The sequence below is a fragment of the Tursiops truncatus genome, chromosome 7, assembly GCF_011762595.2.
Source record: "Tursiops truncatus isolate mTurTru1 chromosome 7, mTurTru1.mat.Y, whole genome shotgun sequence".
Classification (NCBI taxonomy): Eukaryota; Metazoa; Chordata; class Mammalia; order Artiodactyla; family Delphinidae; genus Tursiops; species Tursiops truncatus.
In genome coordinates, this window is record NC_047040.1 from 71,113,397 (window position 1) to 71,138,778 (window position 25,382).

Genomic DNA, 25,382 nt, shown 5'->3' on the forward strand with positions numbered 1-25,382 from the left:
AACGGGTCCCACAGTTAGGGAGCTTATGCCATTGGCCAACCGACCAAAAATAGCTAGTCTCTAAGGTGACCGTTATCGAGGTTTCGGCCAAAGGGGGAATAGGGGACACATGGTCTGACACAGGCTGTAGGCCTCTTATGATGATACCATTCAAGCACATGGAAAAATAGAGTAACACAATGAACACCCACGTACCTCCTGCCCAGCTTTCTCCAATCTTAACACTTTGCCACTATATTTGCTTCCGATATTTTACAGAAATAAAACATTTCAGATCCAGTTGCCTGCTGTGTAACTGCCCACCTCCCTCTTCCCTTCCATAGAAGTAACCAGTATCCTGAACTTAGTGTTTATCATTCCCATGTTTATTATGTGAAGCATTAAAACATATGTCTACCCATAACTAATTACGTAGTTTGGGCTCACAAGTTTAATTTCATGCTGTATGTGTTATTTCCATAGTTTGCTTTTGGACTCAATGTTATGTTTGGGGTTTTTTTTTTAAATGATGGTAAAATATACCCAACATAAAATTTACCATTTTATAGGTTAAGCATATAGTTCTGTGGCATTAAGTACATTCACATTGTGGTGCTCAAAGTTACGTTTTTGAGGCTTATCTGTGGAAACACTTAGAGCTCTTGTTTACTCTGTTCCACTGCTATACATATTTCATTACGTGTATTTACTGTAGCATGTTCATTTGTACCTGAGGGCTTCAGATCATTTCCAATCCTGCAGCATTACAATTGTTGCAGCCATGCACATCCTTGCAGGCATGTTCTCTGTTGAGGATCCATGTCTGGAAGTGAAGCCCCTGGGTCACAGGGGAGTGGCATCCTCAACCCCCCTGGGTGTATCCAAGTTGCTTTCCAAAGTGGTTGTATCACTTAGTTACTCTCCTACCAAAAACATGGGACTGTTGAAAAAAAAACCCAAAAAACAAAAAAGAAAAACCACACATTAAATTACTCTTTTTCTGATGATAAAATTAATACATTATTTAAAAAAAAAGAGGGAGATACAGAAAAGCACAATGAAGAAAATAAAGATCACTCATAAACTCACTACTTAGGCACAGCTAACCATTCTTGACATTTTAGAATGTCTTCTCTTTTGTTTTTACGTGCATTTACATGTTTTAACATAATTGGTATCAGATTGTACATATTAAGTATGTTCAAATTTTTGGAATGTGTTTATATATTTACAGTCTTAAAAAGGCATAAAAATTAAGTTGCACTTAGTTATATGTCGAACAACCACTTTCATTAATAAGAATAGCATTAGATGAAATCAGGGTCATTCTGCAGAATTCTGAATCTGTGGTTGCCAGACTTAGAGGGTGTGTGTTTTAAAATAAAAGCAAACTTGCTGCCCACCCCTAGCAGCCCCAGAACATCTAGAATTACTACACCTTTACCTACCAGGTCACGTTTTTACATATTCCAAGGATACTTGGTTACTTTTTTATACATTCATGCAACATGTTTAATAGGACCAACAAATTATTTCTAGTAACCCCTTTTCTTATCCCTGCAAGTGCCCTACTGGTGAGGACTCTGACATCTGTGAACAAACTCAGCTCCTTCAAAGGCTCTTCTCCATGCTGCAAAGTGCTCAAAGCTGTGTACCTACACTTCCCTTCCTAGGAGGGTCCACAGTGTGAGGGGACTCAGTTACCTATCTATCCCCAGAAGCCTTTCCTATGGCTGCAGGTGGCCACTCTCTATCTGTGAGGCTGGACCAAATTACAGCTATGATTAAAGGAAGCTCACCCCTTCCTGGACCAGCATGCAGAGTTTAACTGTACCCATGCATTCTCCACACGGCACAGCCTTTCACACAATTACAGAGGACATCAAGGCACAAGGGACAAGTTAAACTGACAGCTCCCAAACATAAGAGAAATTTGAGAGTATTATATGTTTTAACTTTATGGCTCATTATCTGAAAGAGCTCAAACTAGGCTACAGCGGGGCCACTGTTAGTTACAACATTGTTCAGTATCTTGTTGCCCTTACGGTCTTGAATCTTCAAAAAGTAATCAGAAAATTTTTGAAACAGAAAATTGTGTTGAGCTTGAACAATTTGGGCACATTTTATTCACTAATTCAGGGGTTGGCATACTTCTTCTATAGGGTTGCCAGATTTAGCACATAAAAATACAGGATGTCCAATTAAATTTGAATTTCTAAACAGCAAATAATTTTTTATGTTTTAGTATGTTCATGCAATATTTGGGCCACATACTAAAAGCTTTGAAAGAATTACTAAGAAAAATGGAACAGAGAGTACAGCAATGGGGAATAATGGAAGAGGAGAGTGTAAGACCTTACTTCCATAGGATCTTCAGGGAAGACCCTTTTTAAGAAGTGATGAATAAAGCAGCAACCTGAAGGTTAAGAGCAGTCAAGAGGAGAAGGAGTGTGCAAAGGCCCTGAGGTAGCAAAGTACTCAGTGCTCAGTGTGTTTGACAAACTGAAAAGAGGTTTGTCAGCCTGATGTGAGCTGGGGTAGAAGGGGATGGAGTGGGAAAGGTAGGCTAAAACAAGACCCCCCGGTCTTAGTGCTATTCCATGGATAGAAGGCATTCAAAACCACCACTTTTGTTGTTGAGTAAAAAATAGATGTCACAGGTGTATGACAAACTGAGGACCCCATATGGGTTACAGGTGTATAGTTTTAAAAACATAACACCTTTATTTTCCAAATTGCCAGAGCTATTCCTGGAAGCATCCTCTTGACAACAAGAATGGTGTGGACCAGACATTCTTAAACTTTGGCGCTCATTAGAATCATCTAAGAAGCTTTCTAAAAAATCCAAGGCCCAGGTCACACCCTGATCCAATTAAATCAGTATCTCGGAGGCTGAGACCCAGGCATCAGTATTTTTAAAAATCTCCCTTGGTGTCTCCAAGCACCCAGGGAGGCTGTTAAAATATAACCTCTGATTTAGGAGGTCTGGGCTGAGGCCTGAGATTTTGCAATTTTTTTCTTTTCTTTTTTTTTTATTGAGGTATAATTGACATATAACATTATGTTCGTTTTGTCTGTACAACATAACAATTCAATATTTGTATACACAGCCCAAAGAGATCACCACAATAAGTCTAGTTACCGCCTGGCATCACACTGTTACAACATTTTTTTCTTGTGATGGGAACTTTTAAGATTTACTATCTTAGCAACTTTCAAATATGCAATACAGTATTATTAACTATAGTTACCATGCTGTACATTACGTCCCATGACTTATTTTATAACTGAAAGTTTATACCTTTGGATTCCTTCACTCATGTCACTCCCACTTCCTGCCCCCACTCTCACCTCCCCACCCCTGGCAACCACCAATCTGTTCCCTGAATCTATGAACTTGGCTTTTTTGTTTGTTTATTTTGTTCTGATTTGATTAGTTTTGTTTGTTTTTAGATTCCATGTGTAAGTGAAATCATATGGTATTTGTCTTTCTCTGTCTGACTTGTTTAGCTTAGCATAATGCCCTCAAGGTCCATTCTTGTAGCAAATGGCAAGATTCCTTTCATTTTCATCACTGAGTAATATTCCATTGTATATGTATACAATGTCTTCTTTATCCATTCAGCCATTGATGGGCCCTTAGGTTGCTTCCATATCTTGGCTATTTGTAATAATGCGGCAATGAAAATGGAGTGCATGTATCTTTTCAAATTAGTGTTTTCATTTTCTTTGGATAAATACCCAGAAGTGGAATTGCTGGATCATATGATAGAAATAAACCTACTCATGTGTGGTCAATCAATCTATAATGAAGGAGGCAAGAATATACAATGGGAAAAGGACCATCTCTTCAATAAACGGTGCTGGGAAAACTGGACATCCACGTGTGAAAGGATGAAACTAGACCACTATCTTCCACAATACACAAAAATTAACTCAAAATGGATTAAAGACTTAAATGTAAAACCTAAGACTATAAAACTCCTAGAAGAAAACATAGGTGGTAAGCTCCTCTTGACATCAGTCTTGGCAGTAATTGTTTGGATCTGACTCCAAAGGCAAAGGCAAAGTCAACAAAAGTTAAACTGAATAAGTGGGACTACATCAAACTCTGCACAGCAAGGGAAACCATCAACAAAATGAAAAGGCAACCAAAGAATAGGAGAAAATATTTGCAACCCGATAAAGGGTTAATAACCAAAATATACAAAAAACTCATACAATTCAATAGTTTTAAAAACATCTGATTTTAAAATGGACAGGGGGCTTCCCTGGTGGCGCAGTGGTTGAGAATCTGCCTGCCAATGGAGGGGACATGGGTTCGTGCCCCGGTCCGGGAAGATCCCACATGCCGCGGAGCGGCTGGGCCCGTGAGCCATGGCCGCTGAGCCTGCGCGTCCGGAGCCTGTGCTCCGCAACGGGAGAGGCCACCACAGTGAGAGGCCCGCGTACCGCAAAAAAAAAAAAAAAAAAAAAAAAAAAAAGGCAGGGTAATCTTATTAAGAGACGATCTGAAGTATCTTCAGGAACAAATACTCAGTGTAGACCCTTTGTTCTCAGCCTCCATTCTCCAATGCCTCTCTGTGCAATTGTTTGTCTCAGAACAGTCACGCACGGTGGGCCATTTGTCTTCCCTTATCGCACTGTGACTGCTGCCGAGCACTCGTTCAGCTGTGCGCTGCAGCTTCTCGGCTGACAAGATAATTACATTCCAGGGCAGACTGGGAGAAAGACAGGGAGTGCTCAAAAGTTCCGAAGCCGACTACCTAGTCATCGCTGGTACAGACTTCAAGATCAAGCACCTGATCTAATTAGCACACCCCCATCGCTGCCGGTCTGACTGTGGAATGCTGACAATTAAAAGCCTGAAGGCAAAGCCGATATCAGGCAACCCAGAGACAGACATTCACGCTACCTAGTGCCAGAAACAATTACATATTCTTTTTGGAATCTTGGGAGTCCTAGTAGCACAGTCAAGCCTGGGGGTAAACTTTTGCATAATACCGGGAGCCCTGCGTTTACCGATAATGAACAGGAGAATAAAACCTCACAAAAATGAAAGACCTCACGGGAAGAAAGCCTACTGATTACCTTCAGAAGGACTTATTTCAGCCAACCCAGCCGGTCCCCAGCTCTGGAAGAAGCACACTTCCTGACAAAAGCGGGCTTTCACCTGCAAAGAGCTGTTTTACTTTGACCAGATAAAAAGTACAGTACAGTCCCCCAGGAAAAAAAAAATGTTTTTGCCTCTATGGTTTCACGACTTCTTACGTTTCTTTCAAGATGTAGCCTTTCAATGTGAAAGTGATTACGGACACAAAGCTTTTTCTTCCTTTCTTTTTGCTTTGAGTAGGAAAGTGTTCTATAATCTCTAAACCCCTATATATATAAATACCAGGCATTATTACCTTAACTTTCCAATGAGACACCCCCCCCCCACCCCGCCATGGCTGTTGGCATTTGCACAGTGAGCACGAAGAGCCCAGTGAGCGCTTGCTTTAAAGTCAAGACCTGTTTCTACCACTTATTAGCCCTGCGACCAGGCAAGGTACTCACTTTTCCAGGTAAAACGAAGGCTTAAAATCTTTAAAGGTTAGGGACTTCCCTGGTGGCACAGTGGTTAAGAATCCGCCTGCCAATGCAGGGGACACCAGTTCGAGCCCTGGTCCGGGAAGATCCCACATGCCGCAGAGCAACTAAGCCCGTGCATCACAACTACTGAGCCTGCGCTCTACAGCTACTGAAGCCCGTGCACCTAGAGCCTGTGCTCCGTAACAAGAGAAGTCACCACAATGAAAAGTCTGCACACAGCAACGAAGAGTAGCCCCCGCTCATCACAACTAGAGAAAAGCCTGCGTGCAGCAACGAAGACCCAATGCAGCCAAAAATAAGTAGAATAAATAAATCAAAAACTATATATCGGGCTTCCCTGGTGGTGCAGTGGTTGAGAGTCCGCCTGCCGATGCAGGGGACGCGGGTTCGTGCCCCGGTCCGGGAAGATCCCACATGCCCGCGGAGCGACTGGGCCCGTGAGCCATGGCCGCTGCCTGCGCGTCCGGAGCCTGTGCTTCGCAGCGGGAGAGGCCACAACAGTGAGAGGCCCGCGTACCGCAAAAAAAAAAAAAAAAAAAAAAAAAAAAAATTTAGCAAAAAACTATTTAGTAAGTATAGTTAAAGAACAAGAACAGTGACGTTGGTTAATCATATAATGTTGAAAATAAACGGCACTAAGCATAAAATCCCTCCACATCAGTGAGGCTCCATAGAAAGAGTTAAGCAAGCACAAAGCCTAAAGAGAAGAAGCAGGTTGCTCTAAATATTTGGTTTTACAAATTCTTTATTAAAATGCTACTAGCAGATATGCGGCCAGTTGACTTCCGACTTCCCCCCCTCTGACGAGGCACATGAGAAGTGTGGTCTGTGTAAAATGGTGGCTGACAGGTCTGAGGTGGCGAGGAACCCATGATGCTATAGCAGAAATGTCACCAGAGGAGGACATGAGGGCACGTTCGAGTCACCATCCAAGGCAAAAACCCAATCACAATGCCCAGCAAGGATACAGCCAATAATAAACTGTATCCCGGAACAGAGCCAGACTCTGAACCTGGAGGTGAGAGTGAACCCAACAGGAAGTGCAGTCAAAGCAGGAATGAAGGCCCCATCGGCAGCTGTCTCTTCCATGGGGAGAACAGCAGTATAGCACCAAGAGCAGCCTAGAGGCTGCCAAGGTCCTCAACCTGAGTCTCTTTAAAGAGAAAACCAACCAACAGCCGGTCTACGGCTACCTGGGGCTGCAGGTATGTGGGGCTGCGGCTCCCCTGCCCTCAGCCCAGCAGGGGTGCACCCCTGATTTCTGGCAGCCGGACGCCCAGAGGCCCTGAACTTAGAGACGCTCTCTGAGAGGAACCTGAAGTGTGCAGGTGTGAATCCAGGTACTATCTTCTGAAGCCTTCGACGCCTGCCCGCTAAATCGCGGCCTGTCCACTTCTGATCCTCTAGCCTTGACAAACAGGAGATTTCTAGGGAGCAAATGCAGACTGTTGGACAAATACAAAATCTTTTTTGAGGTTGGGGCAATGTGAACGAAAAACTAGGCCTTGATGAAAGAAGTTAAGGAAACGAAGGTGAACAGAAAAAGCCAACCTTGCAAACACGAGTGAGAAAAGCAACCTCAGAAACTCCTGGGTGGCATGGTGGGGAGGAAAGGGAGAAAATCCATAATTAAGATAATCCATGGACAGAGAACAGGGAACGTAAGCCCAAGAAATTCAAGTCCAAGCATAGGAGTTTGCATTTCTACTCAGCTCGTGCCACGTCGCGTCTTCAGAGTTCATCATTTCTAATACCCAAGAGTTCTCTTTTCCGGTCACACTGCTATAATTGATCACACCCAGGCATGCAAAATCATCCTTTTTCTAACATTAAACATGTTTAATCAGGACAATTTATAATAACACTTTAGGGCTTTAGTGACAGAAATGAATTTGACACATGATATTTACAGTAATCATAATACTACAAGATTTAAAGTGTAATGTTTTTACAGTGTTAGATCAAGAAGCCAAATTGTCCATGTTCTTAGTTAGTTATTTGCAGTGCTTTTGGGGGGAATCAGCATCCAGAAATTAATTAATAGTCTTCCTCTCCACAATGGTCAGTGTCATCCTGGGTACTTCTCCTACATGCCAACTCCTTTGTACCCTCACTCTGGTGACGATCAACAAATGTGATTAATGTTTCCACTCGTCCTAGTAGCCAAATGTCACACCACATGCAGGATCGTAATTATGCTTTAGGAATTAGATGGATTTGGCTTTGTTAACCAAGAATGAACCCAGAATCTGGAGGCCCCTTGAACCATTGCGTCTGGAAAATACCCATTATGTCTTGGCCTGGGGGATATCAGGACATTTTTCAAGGATAGCAGTTTCATGCAAAGCTAAGGACCTTGAAATTCCTTTTCAAAAGGCTCTAAACCTTTCTTTGTCAAACTCTAAAGTTTCCCTCTGCCTTCTCTTCTGGAACCAGTCAAATTTACACACATTCCAGCTCCACTTGAGTGAAATTCAAGTTCCCATTTAGGTATTTGCTGTTAACCACAGCTCTCACGCTTCATGGCCCTTTTGACATGTGTTTATTTGAAAAGTGAGTCGATGAACCAGTGCCTTCCTCGTATTTGACAAGTTCTATCTGACTTGGGGACCCACCTCAATAGGCAGTGACGGAGGGGCCCAAAGTAACGGGAGGGATGTTACCTGGATTATTATCCACAGCCCCTTCAATAATAAAACACAGTGTCAAGGCGGATGGACGACTGACACTTTTTTAACAGTTCAGCTTTCCAGCAACTTCAAACTTAAACACAATTATGAATGGTGAAATAAGTAGAACATTGCAAAACTCACAAATTAAAACCAAAGCCCATTTTTCCATAAATGAGGAGTAGAAGGTTTGGATTTGAGCCGGGTGCCCACCTCTTGCAAGTGCCTGGGACCTCCCAAAACATGTTGGTGTTCCCACATCACCCTGGCTTCATTTGTTCCTCCCTTGGGTTCCCCTTATCCTGATTTATTTACTTACTATCATGATTATTAATTCTGATTTAGTTTTGTGCATTTTCTAAACTACTTAAATCTTCTTTGGAATAAGATAGGATATCATTATGCTTGAACTTTAGGAGATGCCCTAAATTCTTCACTCAAAGCTTAGTTTTCTTTTTTTGCCTACAACTGTGATAAATTCGGTCATCGGATTTCACAATACATGGAAACTTTAGAAGAGAACAGCTGACAAAATGAGTGATCGTTTCTTCTTGATGTAGCAGTGCATATTAAGCCTACTGAATTGATGTTGGTGAATGCAAGAGCAAATGAATAAATGAGTGAATTGGTAGGCGAGTGATACCTTACAGCTTAACAAGGAGAAGACAGAAACTAAAAACAAATAAATGAAACGAAAGCATAGCAGTTGGGGTCCACTTGGTAAGGATGTGATCTATCTGCAAATCCTACGGATAGAAGCCTTTGACGATTATAGAGTTATAGTTAATATTGATATATATGACTATTTCTTCAAGAAAAAAGTCAAGGTATGCTTGAATGTCTTTATTTATGAAGACAAGAATGTGTCCTGTACATTTTCGGAAACTTTCTGTTTGAAAATAAAGTTTTAAAACATAAAACTTAAGGAAGGGGTAATTTTCAGCTGTCTAGAAAGTTGCCTTCTTTGAAACGCTTCAGTCCTTGGCCATGTTTGGTACCTGAAGGGATGGGCTAATATTGTGAGTTCTCCTCTGGTAGGAACGACATCTCAGGGGAAGCAACGTAGGTGGAGAATGCAGATAGTTTAAAGGTAGGTGCTGATTCACAGGGTCATGATGTGTGGGGAGCGCTCCCAACCAACCCCAGTACCATGCTGACATCCCTAAAAGTGTACTCGTTACTGCTAGGAAAGGGGGAGTTAACAGCAAGCATCCGAACAGTTCACTCCTTTGCTCCACCAAGCGATTGACAATGATTGACAATTAAGACCTCCGGACTGAATGACCTGCAGGGCGACCTGAGAGCAGTGAGGGACCCACGTGACCCAAACCTTAGTTTCTGCAATGCTACAAAAAAGAGGAGACAGTTCCTGGTAGTATGCTTAGAACTTTTTAGACAAAGGATGCTCCACGAATGGAAAATGTTATATAAGTGTTATTTTTATTTGAGACTTGAGTCCCATTGTGATGTAAATCACAGCCCTAGACTAAGGCCAACGCAGGGGCTGGATTTCCCCAGCAGCAGCTCTGGCCTTTTCATTTTTCCACCTGAGCACGGGAAGCAGCACCAGACAGGGCTACAGTTTCAGGAGAAACACCCGTTTATTATCTGGAGCCTGTTTCTCCTGGCCAGTTAAAGAGAGGTGATCTCAACCAGCAGGTTGAACCCACACTTAATGCTTCTCAATTGCAGTGAGCAAAGATTGACTTATTCTTTTTCGTTTACAGAATTATGCAAAACTCATTCCTGGAGCTACAGTAGGGGTACTACAGAAGGACTCTGGAAACATTCTCCAGCTGATCATCTCGGCTTATGAAGTATGATATTTCACTGCTGGGTTTTCTTTTTGCATTTCTTTGGTATTTAAAAACTAAGATATGTTTTAGGCTGTTAAATGCCCTCTCCTTTGTTGGTAGAGACAGTGCTTATCCAAAGAAAAGCTCTCTGCATTAATGGATATAAAAATTTATATCCAAAACATAAATTTTGTTCACCTTATTGGCAGATATTCTTCCCGGAGGGTGGGGCAGAATGTAGAAAAATCATAAACCTGATCATAAAGGTTGTTTTTATAGTAATAACCAACAACAGCACTGTCACCTGCAAAATTTTAATTCTACTGAAAAGGCTTCATGAGTCGTACAATTAAGCTTCCCTCTTCTCTGCCTGAAAAAAAATTAAGTTTAAATTGCCAACGAGTAACAGAGCTATGAGAACTAACTCCACAGGCTTAATGAGACTAAATCATAACTCAAGGGAAAAAACACCAAAGCACACCAGGAACCACTTTGTAGATTTTCTGCTTTTGAGAACCAAGGAAATTTTCCACTGGTTTTATGTCATATATGTACATAAATACATATTTTTTTCTTTTGCCTTGTCTTTGTAAATTAGTGCCTGAAGACAGAATTCTTCCCTTAAAATAAGATCCATACCTACAGGGTTGCTATGTTTTCTCTGTATGTCACCGTTTTATAACTCAATCAACAGTGGATGACCAGTTGCCAACTCTTTTTTATTTCGGTTCCTAAATATCATTATCATCCCCCCTTTTTGCCTTTACTTACAAAGAAACACACACACACACACACACACACAAACACACACAAAGATGAAGCTCTAAGTTAGGACAGGAATGAAAAAAATAAACTTTTATAAAGCAGTAAAGCTCTAATATTTGCTCTAAACAGAGTTACATAATAGCAGATGAATAAAATTCTAATTTTGATCCTTTAAAATGACAAATAAAGGACCCATATGCACTCTATGCCAATACTTAGCATATACTGAACCAGTGTTCCTTGACATTTCAGAATCATCTGGAAAGTTTTTTAAAAATAGCTGTGTCCAGATTCCTCTCACAGATGTCTTGGGAGAATTTTAAGGGAAGGAAGAGTCACGTATTTTGAGGAAAAAACCCAGTGTTTTTGACATCACCCCACCAATTTTGAAACTCACCTTAATAGGGAAAAGCAAGTTTTTTTTTCTCGAATACATTTTCTCAAAGAAGAAAATACAGATGGTCCATTAAAGTTATAGGATGAGAGGTTTTTTTAAAATTCATACCCTCAGAAACTTCAGTTTTCTTAGCTCACATAAAAATTTAATCACCATGCTAGTTCATGCTTGAAATTCTTCCAGACAGGAAAGCTTGTCAACAAAATACCATAAAAACCTTCCTCCCTCTTATGCAGTAAAGTTTTAATGTGTAGAATCAAGTAAAATCACATGGCAATTCTTCACTGAATTAGAACACGCTCAATTTTCTTTAACTCAGGACTCTCAAAAGTGCTGGCCACTAATATTTTCAAAGGAGTTAAGCGAAGTAGAAAACAGTGAATTGTCAAAAATATTTCTCCTCCTGTCTGACCAGCCCTGTCTGTGCCCCTGCTTGCTCTGTCAGAGTTTATGTCTCACTTTACATCTCCAATCACTCACATAATTTACAGAGTAGTTGAAATCAAGACATCAAACATTTGAAGTGAATCTTGTGTCTTCATTTTACTGTCTCAAAAATATGAAGTGTCTGTTATTCTTATATCAAACCATCTTGCTCTGGAGGTATGATTGAAACTCTATGAGTCACTGCGAGGTATGCAACAGATCTTGGCACTGGTTCAAATTACTTTTCTGTTGTGTTATCTTTTAAATGTATCCTAAAAGGACCTTAAAATATGGGGATCCATAGACTAGATTTCTTTCCAACCTATAAAAAAGAGAGAGAAAGAAAGAGACTATCTTGAGAGAAAACATAAAACGCTTCTGACTTGTAGTGGGGCAGAGGCAAACAATTTGTGTATATGATTAGTGACGATAAACTTCAGCTCAGTATTTTACAGTGCTGTATTGACATTTAAAAAGCCTTAAATACCAGATGTGTATTCACCTGGCCATCATTCACTACTTTCCTTCCTTCCCTAACCACATAATAAAAGCTGCTGAAATACCCATACTCCCAAGGGTAAGGTCCTCTGTTGGCATTTAAGTTCCAGAAGGGAAGTGACTTGTTTTGTTTTGCCTGGTTCATAGTATATGCTCAATAAATGAATGAGTGAAAAGATGATACATACAAACAAACATTTACGTCTTTTCTTTGGGAAATTCACATTAAAATATTCCTGGTGAAATTTGCAATATGATATTCCAATTAGATCATTGCTGAGATTTCCTTCATTTTGGTTAGATTATGTCACTCACTACTCCTAATTGCTGTCATCTACAAACGTTCAGGTCATATCCCTCATTTCTCGTTTAGTTCAGTGTCACTGTCTCCAACACAACTCCTGTCTTATTTCTTGATGATTTCAGCCCATATGTATACATATATATGATCCTTCCCGTACCCTGGACTCTCAGTTTCTTGAACTCTGCTTCTGAAACGATTTTGTTCCCTTCCCTTTTAATTACCTCCTCATACCTTCACACTCTTGTCATACCTTAAACGTTATCATTGCCGATAGTCTCAGTTACATGCAATCCATTCTCTGCTCACCATTTCCAATCTTTTCACCTCACTCTTGCTAGTTCCCCTAATATTTCTTCCAACCCATCAGGATCTCCAATTAATTGACCCTGTCCTCTGTGTACAGTTCCTCATCCCCTTGATGTCCTCTCTCACCTGGCCCCTCAGCTTAAATTCAAACATTGTGGTCACTCCTTAGACACTCTCTCAATTCCCCTGCACCTTATCACTCCTTTGAGGTGGTTGGCCAATAGTGGTCCTGGTAAAATCCAACTGTCCACTCTGCACAGCTGAATGGGAATGGGAAAAACATACAATTATGCTACCGGATCTCACTTTAAATTCATGATCACAGACTTCAAGCTGGCCCTCAATGCTGCCCAGCAACCGTGCTATATTTCTCTAGTAAACATCCAAATGGAGAGATCTAGGAGTCAGTTGATATGTTAGTGGGCACATCAGCAGAGTAACCTGGACTCTCCCAAACATACTTCGCCGTAGTTTTCTGCTTCTCAACTCATGGTAATTCCATCCTTCATGTGGCTAGGACCAAAAAGCTTGAAACAATCCTTGACTCCCCCCTCTTTCTTTCACACTGTACATTTAATCCATCAGGAAATCTTGTTGACTCTACCTTCAAATTTATTTAGAGTTTGATCCAATTGCTGCGTCTACTGTCCTCACCCTAATTGGAGCCACCATCCTCATTCACCTGAATTATTGCAAAAGCCTCCTAAATGATATTTCCCGTTTCCACCTTTGGCTTCCTACAATCTGTTTTCAGCAAAACAGCCAGAAGTTTCATTAAACATGTTAAGTCAACTCCTATTACTCTTTTGTTGGTAACCCTAATTGCTTTCTCATTTTATGTAGAGTAAAAGCCGAGTTCTTTATAACAGCCTACGAGGACCCTATCAGGTCTGTTCCCCTCCACCCCATCACCTCTGACTTCACCTCGCGTTACTCTCCTCTAATTCTGCTCCAGTGCAGCAAACCTGCCCTCTTTGCTCTTCTGCTCCCAGAGCAAGGCAGACATGGTCCTGCCTTAGGGCCTTTGCATTGGCTGCACCCTTTTCCTGAAACACTCTGTTCACATATATCTGCGTGGCTAATTTCCTCTCACTTTCTTGAAATGTGACCCTCTTTTTTTTTTTTTTTACATCTTTATTGGAGTATAATTGCTTTACAATGGTGTGTTAGTTTCTGCTTTATAACAAAGTGAATCAGTAATACATATACATATGTTCCCATATCTCTTCCCTCTTACGTCTCCCTCCCTCCCACCCTCCCTATCCCACCCCTCCAGGCGGTCACAAAGCACCAAGCTGATCTCCCTGTGCTATGCGGCTCTTCCCCCAGCTATCTACCTTACGCTTGGTAGTGTATATATGTCCATGCCTCTCTCTCGCTTTGTCACAGCTTACCCTTCCCCCTCCCCATATCCTCAAGTCCATTCTCTAGTAGGTCTGTGTCTTTATTCCTGTCTTACCCCTAGGTTCTTCATGACATTTTTTTTTCTTAAATTCCATATATATGTGTTAGCATACGGTATTTGTCTTTCTCTTTCTGACTTACTTCACTCTGTATGACAGACTCTAGTTCTATCCACCTCATTACAAATAGCTCAATTTCGTTTCTTTTTATGGCTGAGTAATATTCCATTGTGTATATGTGCCACATCTTCTTTATCCATTCATCCGATGATGGACACTTAGGTTGCTTCCATGTCCTGGCTATTGTAAATAGTGCTGCAATGAACATGGTAGTACATGTCTCTTTGTGGATTATGGTTTTCTCAGGGTATATGCGCAGTAGTGGGATTGCTGGGTCATATGGTAGTTCTATTTGTAGTTTTTAAAGGAACCTCCATACTGTTCTCCACAGTGGCTGTATCAATTTACATTCCCACCAGCAGTGCAAGAGTGTTCCCTTTTCTCCACACCCTCTCCAGCAATTATTGTTTCTAGATTTTTTGATGATGGCCATTCTGACCGGTGTGAGATGATACCTCATTGTAGTTTTGATTTGCATTTCTCTAATGATTAGTGATGTTGAGCATCCTTTCATGTGTTTGTTGGCAATTTGTATATCTTCTTTGGAGAAATGTCTATTTAGGTCCTCTGCCCATTTTTGGATTAGGTTGTTTGTTTTTTTATTATTGAGCTGCATGAGCTGCATGAGCTGCTTGTAAATTTTGGAGATGAATCCTTTGTCAGTTGCTTCATTTGCAAATATTTTCTCCCATTCTGAGGGTTGTCTTTTGGTCTTGTTTATGGTTTCCTTTGCTGTGCAAAAGCTTTGACGTTTCATTAGGTCCCATTTGTTTATTTTTGTTTTTATTTCCATTTCTCTAGGAGGTGGGTCAAAAAGGATCTTGCTGTGATTTATGTCATAGAGAAACAAGTGACTCTCTTAATGAATCCCACCCTGATCACTTTTTAAAAATTGTAGCCTATACCCCCTGCCCACACTCTCTTAATCTTCATTATCCCACCCTAACTTTTTTCCATAGCATTTATCACCTTCCTGGTACTACATAATTTTCTTATTTATTGTGTGGTTTCCTTTCTGTCTTCCCACACTATAGTATAAACTCAATCAAGGGGTAAGCTATTTTAGACGTTTTTGTTTCCCAAGCACCTAGAACAGTGTCTGGTACATAGTGGACACTCAATAAATATTTTCTGAATGAATAAACTGGTAATGTAACTAGTTGAGATAAAACAGATTTAAAGGGTATATGTTAATGCTAAATTGGCAGAAATTGAAATCTTAAGACATGGTGGGAATAATCTTTAGGACTGGGAAACGACACTTTAATCTCTGACAAAGACTACATTCTGAAAAGTCAGCCTGTGCCCATCTATGGAAGGAGTGACCACGTGGGGCAAATAACAAAGCAGGGAAGAGGAGTGACTTAGAATTTACAGTCAGCACCTTAGAATTAGGAGGAAAGCAGGGTTATCGTACCATGCAGTTGGCAAAATTATATTTCAGGAAAGTTTGAAGCAGAATATGCTTTTAAAATTCTATCAATGGAATGGGTATAGGGACTCTATCAAATCCTTTTAGATGAAGTATAACTTACTTCATAGTATTTTACAATTTGTTTTTATTCTGTTTTTTAAAAATAATTTGGTTTTGAAATTAATTTGAAATTATTTGAAATTAATTTGGTTTTGAAGTCCCCCAAATACAAACTTCTATAAAAGAAAGAGGAATAAAGAAGGTCTGAATAATAACACTAGCTTTCCCCAAACAGCAGCTCTCCCTTCCCCTTCCTTGACATTCTTCCTCCTGGGAAACGTTGCCTCTACGTACCCCTCTGCCATCACCCACACGCCCTGTATCTAGTCTTCCCCTCTTCCAGCCCCGTCATCGCATATCCCAGCCACTGCATCCCTGCTCCTCACGCCTCAGGCGTGGTGAGTGCAGCAACATGCCAGCCTCCTTGACTTAAATCTTCCTGTCCCCTCCTCTGGCCTGTCCTGCACATGCCTTCCAGACAACCTCCCTGCAGCTGCCTTTTCAGTAAATCAGGCCCCTGCTGAAAAGCTTCATGGAATATTTCCCGCAGGTGTTAACTCATCTCTCCAAACCTCAGGGTTCTTTGTGGTCTGGTGTCTCCCCGGAGAGTAGGGGTGCAGGCTTGGGCTGAGCCCCTCTTTTCTCCATTCTGTCCCACTCCTGGCACTGAGCTTTCTCTCTTTTGGTCCCCTCGCCTGAAATACCATTGTCATCCCCTCCACACATCTAAATCCAACACAGCCATTAAGGACTAGTCTTCTAATACTTCAGTCTTCACTGACAGCCCTCTTTCCTGAACTCTCCCAAACCCTCATGTATTACACAATTTTTTTTTTCTAATTTAATGGTACATTGACTGACGTTGTACGTTAACTGCTTCACTTGGTTCCACCTAATTTTTTTTCAGCAAGATGATCATCTCGAGGGCAGAAATCCTGTCTTATACCCATTCCCCCAGACCTGGCTCTATACTAAATGTACAATAGGGACTCTATAAATTCCAGCACTGATTTCAAGGCACAGTTTCTCTCACATTTTAACATCTCTAAAATTGGGATACATTTTATAATTAGTCATGTCTTACCAATGCTTTCAACAGAATAGAAGTCACAATGTAGTTTTCATGGTCTGCACATGTATAACCTTGGCAGTAACTGTATGTGTTATTGCCACTTCAATTCGTTAAGTACACTGTTGGTAGTGTCGAGTTCAATTGCTATTTTAAAATATCTTCCAGGTTTGCACTATGACTCGATACTGAAAAGTTATTGTTTGTGCAGAAATGTACCAAAACTGAATAAGAGGGAAACAAATACTGATATCAGTGAAGCAAATATTCATTGTTGGTGGAATGATCTGTATTCCTTATAAAGTAACAACCAGCTGCTTTATGGGACCTAAAAATGATGATATGTAGGATACAAGTAAAGCAAGCTATTGTTATATTTTGTTACTGAGATACAGCAAAAGATTTGCCTTTTATATGCCAAGCAATGCAATTCAGGACTGGAGAAATTTTTCCAACCCTCAAAATGGATAAAATAATTTTTAAAGCAATGATAGACGGACAGGTTTGATTCATATGGAGTGCCAAACGATCTCGAGGTATTTTGTCATAGTTTACTTGTCATAAAATAATGGTGTATCTTAGAATTGATGACATCTTAGATTCGATAAAATATGATATGTGTGTGTGTGTGTGTGTGTGTGTGTGTGTGTGTGTGTGTGTGTATTGCTTGCTTTTTTGCTTGAGTGGTGATATGGTGAATTTCTTTTAGACCCAATTTAATTTTATTTATTTGTTGTTTAATGAACATGATTCACAGATTCTTCTCTTCTGGCTCTATTTTTTGGTTGTGACTTCATTCAACTCTTTATGTCTTATCTAAAGGAACTCCGGTCTGAGGTGGAGCTGGAGGTGTTAGGAGACACAGAAGGACTCAACCTGTCATTCACAGCTGTCTGTAATACTGGGACCCCCTCTCCACACCAAAAGAAATGCTCTCACATGAAGGTGGGAGACACAGTAAGTAGACGGCTCATAGGTCATCTGAAAAAACATCTAGATGATCTGTCAGAAGTTACCTTAGTGCACTGAAGCTAGACTTTTCCGTTCAAGAATTTCAAAAGCGATTTTCGAAGATTTCCTAATAAATGCTTTCGCAAAGCTGATCCCCAAGCAGCTTTGTTTCTTCCCATGCATATTGGTGGCTAGCAGAAGATAATTAGTATTTTCTTTTTTTCCAGGCTTCGTTCAACGTGACTGTGAGTATACCAAACTGTGAGAGAAGAAGCAGGCACATTGTCATAAAGCCTGTGGGGCTGGGGGACGCCCTGGAGATCCTTGTCAGTCCAGAATGCAGCTGTGACTGTCAGAAGGAAGTGGAGGTGAACAGCTCCAGATGCAGCAACGGAAACGGCTCCTTCCAGTGTGGAGTGTGCGCCTGCCACCCTGGCCACATGGGTCCTCACTGCGAGTGTGGGGAGGACACGCTGAGCACCGACTCCTGCAAGGAGGCCCCGGAACTCCCCGCGTGCAGCGGAAGAGGCGATTGCTACTGCGGGCAGTGCATCTGCCACTTGTCCCCCTATGGAGCCATTTACGGCCCTTACTGCCAGTGTGACAATTTCTCCTGCGTGAGACACAGAGGGCTGCTCTGTGGAGGTAGGCCATGTCCAAATCCACCTTACAGGGCGACCGTGCACGTATCAAGGAAGGGCTTTGCATCCTTTGCACCTTCCACAGCCACCTGGGCACAGCAGGTGCTCAGTAAATGTTTGCTGATCAGTTGAGTGGGTTGACCTTTAGACTAAGGTAACTGACCTTCCCTTATGTTTTTTTCTGGCTCTGACATTCCCTAGGGGTGAGATCTCTGCCAGCTGAACTTACATCTCTATTATTATTTCCCTGGGAGTAAGTAGGTAAAAGACGGATGCCTTCTCTTTGGTTATTACCCAGACGCCACAAAACTGCATGTAATCGAACTCCGTTATCTTCCAGACTATTCTGGATCAGGCTCTTGGTATCTGACTCAACTCTTAAATGCTTATTACTTTGGAAAGATAAAAAGCCAGGCTACTTAAGGAGCATACTGCAAAGGACGAGGGACACAAAAATTCTAAATGCACTTTCGGGGCCTTCATTCACCCCATGCATATTTATTAAACACCTGTTAGGTAACAGATACTAGGTTAGGCACAGGGTATAATAAAGATGAATAAGGACATATGTGAAGAAGGTTATGGAAAGGGTAAAAATGAAAAATCCTTGGAGTTTTTTGAGACTGAGAAAAATTTTAAGTAGCAGAAATATTTATGTTCTAATATCCTTTGTAGAAGTAAAAATCACTTTAGTTTAAAGCTATATTACATATAACATGACTATTATAAAATCATTCTGAGAGATGCACATACGTATTTAAGTACAATCTAGTCAGACAAGAATTACAAATGTGTTAATTATACTTTTAAATGATACAGATTTGTGTTACAATTGAAATCGTAACCGACTGCTGAATTTAAGCTCATGGCTTTTTTTTTTCTTTTCACAGTGTGTGAGCAGATAGCTTTTCAAAACAGAAAGCCATTATCTTTACAGAAAACTAAGCAAGTTACGTTTTCAAACCACAGTGTCAGGAACATATAAAAGAGACTGATTTTCAGGGAAAAAGGCCTTTGAAAAACATCTGATACCCTTAGAAGTGCGCCTCCGTTTCATTTCTTGGCTTTTGCTGTTGCTGCCAATAGACTCCTCTGAGGCTGCCTCCTTTCTTCCCCACCAAAGAGTGCAAAGTTTAGGGTCTGTCCAGATTGAGACACATTTCTCTCCCCTTTCATTCAAAGGTGTTTTTCCTTATCTAATGGGTGTGTTTCCAAACCCACATTGGTCTTCTTTTCACACAATGCAGACAGAACACAGCCTGAAGCCAGAGGCCGTCACCAAGTCTCGAAAAGAATCTATTCAGCAGAACCCCAGATTGCATTTCTAATAGAAATCTTTAATAAAATATGTGCTTAAGACATTTGAAATTGCCTTTCCAAAAAAAAAAAAAAAAAAAAAACTCCGAAGTGTAATCAAATACAGTATAACAGCAATTATGACCCCACCTGTATTTCACCCTTTATATCTGAAGTCAGAGGTCTAAGGCTGTGTAAATCGATGGGTTATGTTCAACAACACAGTTCTTCCCATTTTTTGGTGGTGTTTCAGTTTATTTTGTGTCACGCATGCAGACAGACATAGATTCAGAGTCAACCTGATCTGTGTATTTGTAGTTCAGATGGTCTGACAATAGTGCCTCTCTTTGAATCAGATACAGTGATCGCTAAAGAAATTCTATTTAGAAAATACAATTTTTTTTCATTTGGACTCAGAAAACTTCACCAATGCCCATTTCCTTCATACATTGGGGTACTTTCCCATCCTCAACCATGACTGTTTCTCGAATGCTTTTTTATGTTCAGTAACATCTCAAAGGATGTTCCTCTATTATTAGTAACTTTCTCTTTTAAAAGGTATAACAAAAGTGCAGTCATTCAAATTCAACGAAGAACAATGGAGCACCTACTATGTGCCTGGCATTGTGCTTAGTGTAGGGATAAAACTGATCCTGGCCTTGTGAACACACAAGCTATTGTTGCTGTTGTTTGTCACAGAGGCCTGACTATGCTACAGGCTCATTTCTCATGTAAATCTCACTTATTTTACAACCAACATACTCTGCAATGTGCTGCTTCTCTGAAGGGCCATTATCACAATGTTCTTTTCATGCACCTTCTTCCATCCATCTGTAAGCACTCAAAGATAGAGGGCTCCATTGATTTTTCCCTTGCCCAAATTCCATTAGTCATTTAAATTTTGATTCTAAGAGACTGGAAACTCTAACAGGCAAACAGCACTACAGAAAAAACTTCCTGCCATTGTGCACTGAGTTATCAGTCAATGGCATTCCAGAAAGATATCTCCCTCTCAAAAGAGCCTGATAATTTTTTCTTGATCTTTGGTTATCATCTTGCCTCTACATGAAGCCATTATGAAGTTGTGTTGTGGTTGTTATTGTTGTATGAACAGGTACCTTAGATAATCGGCTGTTTGTGGATATCGATTAACAACATGTGTGACTGGGTTAATGGTTCTGGAAGGCCCACAGAAAGGGAGGGTTTCTAAGTTCTGAAAGGAGCTCTTGGAAGGGTTTTCTAAAATTTCTGCCAAGGAATTCTTATATGCAGTGATACACTTGGGCATTCTCAAAGCCTTTGGAAGTGCACATTTCATTTGACAATATTTATATACCGTATACATTTTTCAGAATAAACTTCAATGTGGAAATCACCCCCCTATCATGAAAGTAAGTTTCCCCTCTTGCTGAGGAAGAAACAAAAAGCAATTGTACTTTAGAGGATAGCTTACATATAAAAATTAAATGAATGGCTTTGGCCTAAATAAACTAACTATTCTTAGCTTGGAATTAATTAGTTCAATTATGAATTAAATAGGTTATGAAATGCAGTCTTAATGTCATGGATCCAGATAAATTTCAAGTCATCTTTCATTAGAGAAGTGTAAGTCTTTTTAGTATATATATGTACAAATTACTATATTACCCTCTCTATATAGATATAGATGATACAGATACAGATGTAGATATATAAATATAGGTATAGATACAGGTACATATACACCAGGAGAAGTCAGAATCCAGCTTCAAAAACTTTGTGGTTTATCCTTTGTTCTGTGATTTCCTACTCCATGTCTCTTAAGGCCAGGTCATGAAGATAGAAAAGTCACGACCTTCTAGACCAAAGTTTACAAGAGAAAACCCAGAATGCTTCTTTCTACAATGAACATGGCAGCGTCTCCTACAAATGGAAACCTGCCTCACTTGTGATTTCTTTTACATCTGTTTGGTTTTCAGTATAATCACAGGAGTTTTAATACTGATGGATAATTTTGCTATCAGATTCTTCTTACTGGATAGTGTTTAGGAGTAATGATAATAACTTATATATTGCTTATTTATGGGCCAAGCACTGTTCTAAACATTGTTATATATTATCTCAGGTAATCATCATAACAATCTGATGAAGTAGTGCTATTAATAACCCCTCCTTACCAATGAGGAAACTGAGGCATAGAAAGGTTGAGTAATTTTCCCAACTTGTCCCAGCCCGTACCAGAGCCAGGACCCAAACATGTGCTGTCTGGCTCTACACCTGTGCACTCACCCACTACGTACTCAACCACCGCCACCATGCCCACATGCCTTTGGAATGTTGCCAAAGAGCAAAACTTGGGAGGCGATGGCTGGTGTGCTTTTCCTTTTCTGAAGAAAAGTGTCAGTTATGAAATTTGTAAGTAAATGCTGTTTGTTTGGAACAGCAAAAGCTAATTTAGGATCTTGTGCATGGCAGGCACCCAAAAAATATTATGAAAGCGCACATGAGCCCATTTACCTGAAACACTTTATTTAACATTTTACAGTAGTTCGGACGGTACTCTGTGGCCAGTTCTTCAGGAGCTCTTCAGGAGCCGCTCTTGTCTCTCAGCCTCTTCTGTGACGATCCCTTTCTCTGATTACATCTTAAATGCTGATGCTCTCCAGGGATTTCCTCACTCTATCTGCTTGCCCTAGATGATCTCATCCACATCAGCTTCAACTGCCATCTATCCCTGGTGGACTCCAAACCCCAAACTTCAGGGCTATATATACATATTCAACCACCCATGGGTCCCTCAAACTCAACAGAACCAAAAATGAACTCATCGTCTTCCCCGTCCTAAGCTGCTCTTTCTTCTCTGCCTCAGAACAATCTATTCATTTAACAATTAAGCACTCTCTGTGCCAGGCACTGGGGATAAGGCACCGCATGAGTTACTTCCATTCCAGGGCAGTAAACAGCAGCCCATCCAGCTAGCAGCCCAGGGGGGTGACCTGGGGAGGATTCCATCCTCTCTCTTCCCCTCCCCCACCGCCCTGGGCATCCCATGCAGTGAATTTCACCTGAACCCTTTCCTCTCCATTCCCATGGACACTGTTCAGGGCCTCATATCTTCTTGCCTCTATTGCTGGGAGAACCTCCTTGCTTTTCGGTGTCTAGTTTGACTCTCTCTACTGATGCCAGGACATTTCTAGACACATATCTATCTCTTCAGGTCTCTCCCTTACTTAAAATTTCATAACTTTCAGGATAAAACCTCTTACTTTAGTCCATAAAGCTTTTCATGATGTGATTTCTGACTTTTGTTGACCTTTTCCTCCTATCCTCACGGACACCCCATACACACCTTTGGCTTTATTCATGTGACTTTACTATGGGTATTAAGCAGGTCATGTGATTACACACTTCTGTCATTTACCTATGCTTTTTTCTCTGCTTATAATGCACGTAACCCTCTTCTTCTATCCTTATCTTCCAAATTCAGCTCAAGCATCACTTCCTCTGGAAACTTCCCCAAATCTCTTGTCTAATTTGGAAACTTCCTCTGTGTGTATAGCACTTATCACGTTGTACTTATTAGCAGTAGTACCTATTTGCCTGTCTCCTACACTAAGCTATAAGCTCAGCCACCTTGTCTTATTTAATTTTGTATCCTCAAGCCTAAAACAATCTTTGGCACATGATATATGCTCAATTAAAATTTGTTAAATAAATGAATTTGTTGGGCGCTCACTGTATGCCTGTAGGACATCTAGTTGGTGAATACAAAGCTAGGAGATTTACACGTTATCTCATCTGACCACAACCATTGGAAGCAGCTTTTATTCCCTCTACTTTATAGATGAGGCTTTCATGATTACTCAGCTTGAGTGATGTAGAGGTGGGGTTACTAAAGTCTATCTTGTATGTCTATCCTATGGCATCTTAATTGAAAGCAAAAAATTTTAAAAACTACATATATATATATATACACACACACACACACACACACACACACACACACACAGTTGGCCCTTGAACAACACGGGTTTGAAGTGCGTGGGTCCACTTATGTGCAAGTTTTTTTTCAATAAATATATTGGAAAAATTTTTGGAGATTTGCAACAATTTGAACATACTCACAGATGAACTGCATAGCCAGAATTATCAAAAAAATATTTAGGCATGTCATGAATGCATACAGTATATATAGATACTAGCCTATTCTTACATAGGCGTAAGGTGAGTGATATTTAATATAAAATTAATAATGTGTTAGTTTTCTTACTGTTTTATAACTTTGCTTTCAAAGCATTATATTACTGTACAGTATGCCTTTCTCATAATTGGACAAACTGCATATCAGCCTACCATTACAGGTAAGTGGTTTTTTAGAAAATGTAATCATGCTTCTATATGAATATGTCTATAATACTGTATGCCATAAACACTTTTAACAATTCATTCATTGGTGTATAGGCTAGGCTACTGGGAAGCAATTATGTCAATTATACTAGGCTACCATAAAGCAATCATATTGCTGCTTCTTCATTATCAAGGCATGAATAGCTATACCTATAAATAAATATGAATTTCTTTTTCACATTATCTTTTCATTTTTGATGTCTAATGTTGGTAAGTTGTATAATATCTACAGTGTTATAAGACAATATTGATGTAGGTACTGCCAGATGATTCATCTTGTAAATTTACGGCATTGATAAATACAGTATGGTACTGTAAATGTATTTTCTCTTCCTTATGATTTTCTTAATAACATTTTCTTTTCTCTAGCTCACTTTATTGTAAGTATACAGTATATGATACGCATAACATACAAAATACGTGTTAATCAACTGTTTACTTTATCAGTGAGGCTTCCAGTCAACAGGAGGCTGTTAGTAGTTAAGAGTTGAGGGAGTCCAAAGTTATCCTCAGATTTTGGCCTGGGGGGAGGAGTGAGAGTGGGGCGGGGGCGGGGTGTGTCAGTGCCCCAACCCATGCGTTGTTCAAGCGCCAACTGTATATACACACACATACTTGCACACACACACCAAGTAGCTATTATAGGCTTCTGGACTATCTTATTTCATCTGGTTATAAATTCTGTTGGATATAACATCAGGCAATCAAGTTGGTTCAGTTAAGAGACCAGATCAATGAATATACACAGTTCGCAAAATACGTGCCATAAAATCTATCTACGCTTACTCCCCCCCCGCCAGCACCCCCACACACGCACTCACTTTTTTTCTCGTTTTTTTCTTGTCTTTTTGATGGTGTTCAAAGGCAAAGAGAAAAGATGGCCCCCAAGATCCAGAAGTGGCTTTAGCCCTAAGAAACCCAGGGCTTTGTTTTGCAGATAACGGCGACTGTGACTGCGGCGAGTGCGTGTGCAGGAGCGGCTGGACGGGCGAGTACTGTAACTGCACCACCAGCACGGAGCCCTGCATCTCCGAAGACGGGGCGCTTTGCAGCGGGCGAGGGGGCTGTGTGTGCGGCAAGTGCGTTTGCACGAACCCCGGAGCCTCGGGACCCACCTGCGAACGTTGTCCCACCTGTGGCGATCCCTGTAACTCTAAATGGTAATGTCTCTACGCTCACCAGTCCTTCCTGTCCATAGGGTTCATGGTGATCAAAGTTATAATGACGTTTTATACACTCAGACCTCAGATTGTTCTTGCTGGCTTTGGTCTCCAAGCCTCCATTAAAACACACAAACCTGCAGGGCCCCT

At 40.7% G+C, this 25,382-nt stretch overlaps 1 protein-coding gene across 1 annotated transcript in view; it reads left to right on the forward strand.

The window, feature by feature from the left end:
* ITGB6 (integrin subunit beta 6) overlaps positions 1-25,382 on the forward strand; it is a 70,072-nt gene that overhangs the window by 23,812 nt on the left and 20,878 nt on the right. The window contains exons 9-12 of the mRNA XM_004313630.4: positions 9,968-10,057; positions 17,621-17,755; positions 17,977-18,394; positions 25,010-25,232. Of these exons, the coding sequence (XP_004313678.3) occupies positions 9,968-10,057; positions 17,621-17,755; positions 17,977-18,394; positions 25,010-25,232 (866 nt within the window). The remainder of the gene's footprint in view (positions 1-9,967; positions 10,058-17,620; positions 17,756-17,976; positions 18,395-25,009; positions 25,233-25,382) is intronic.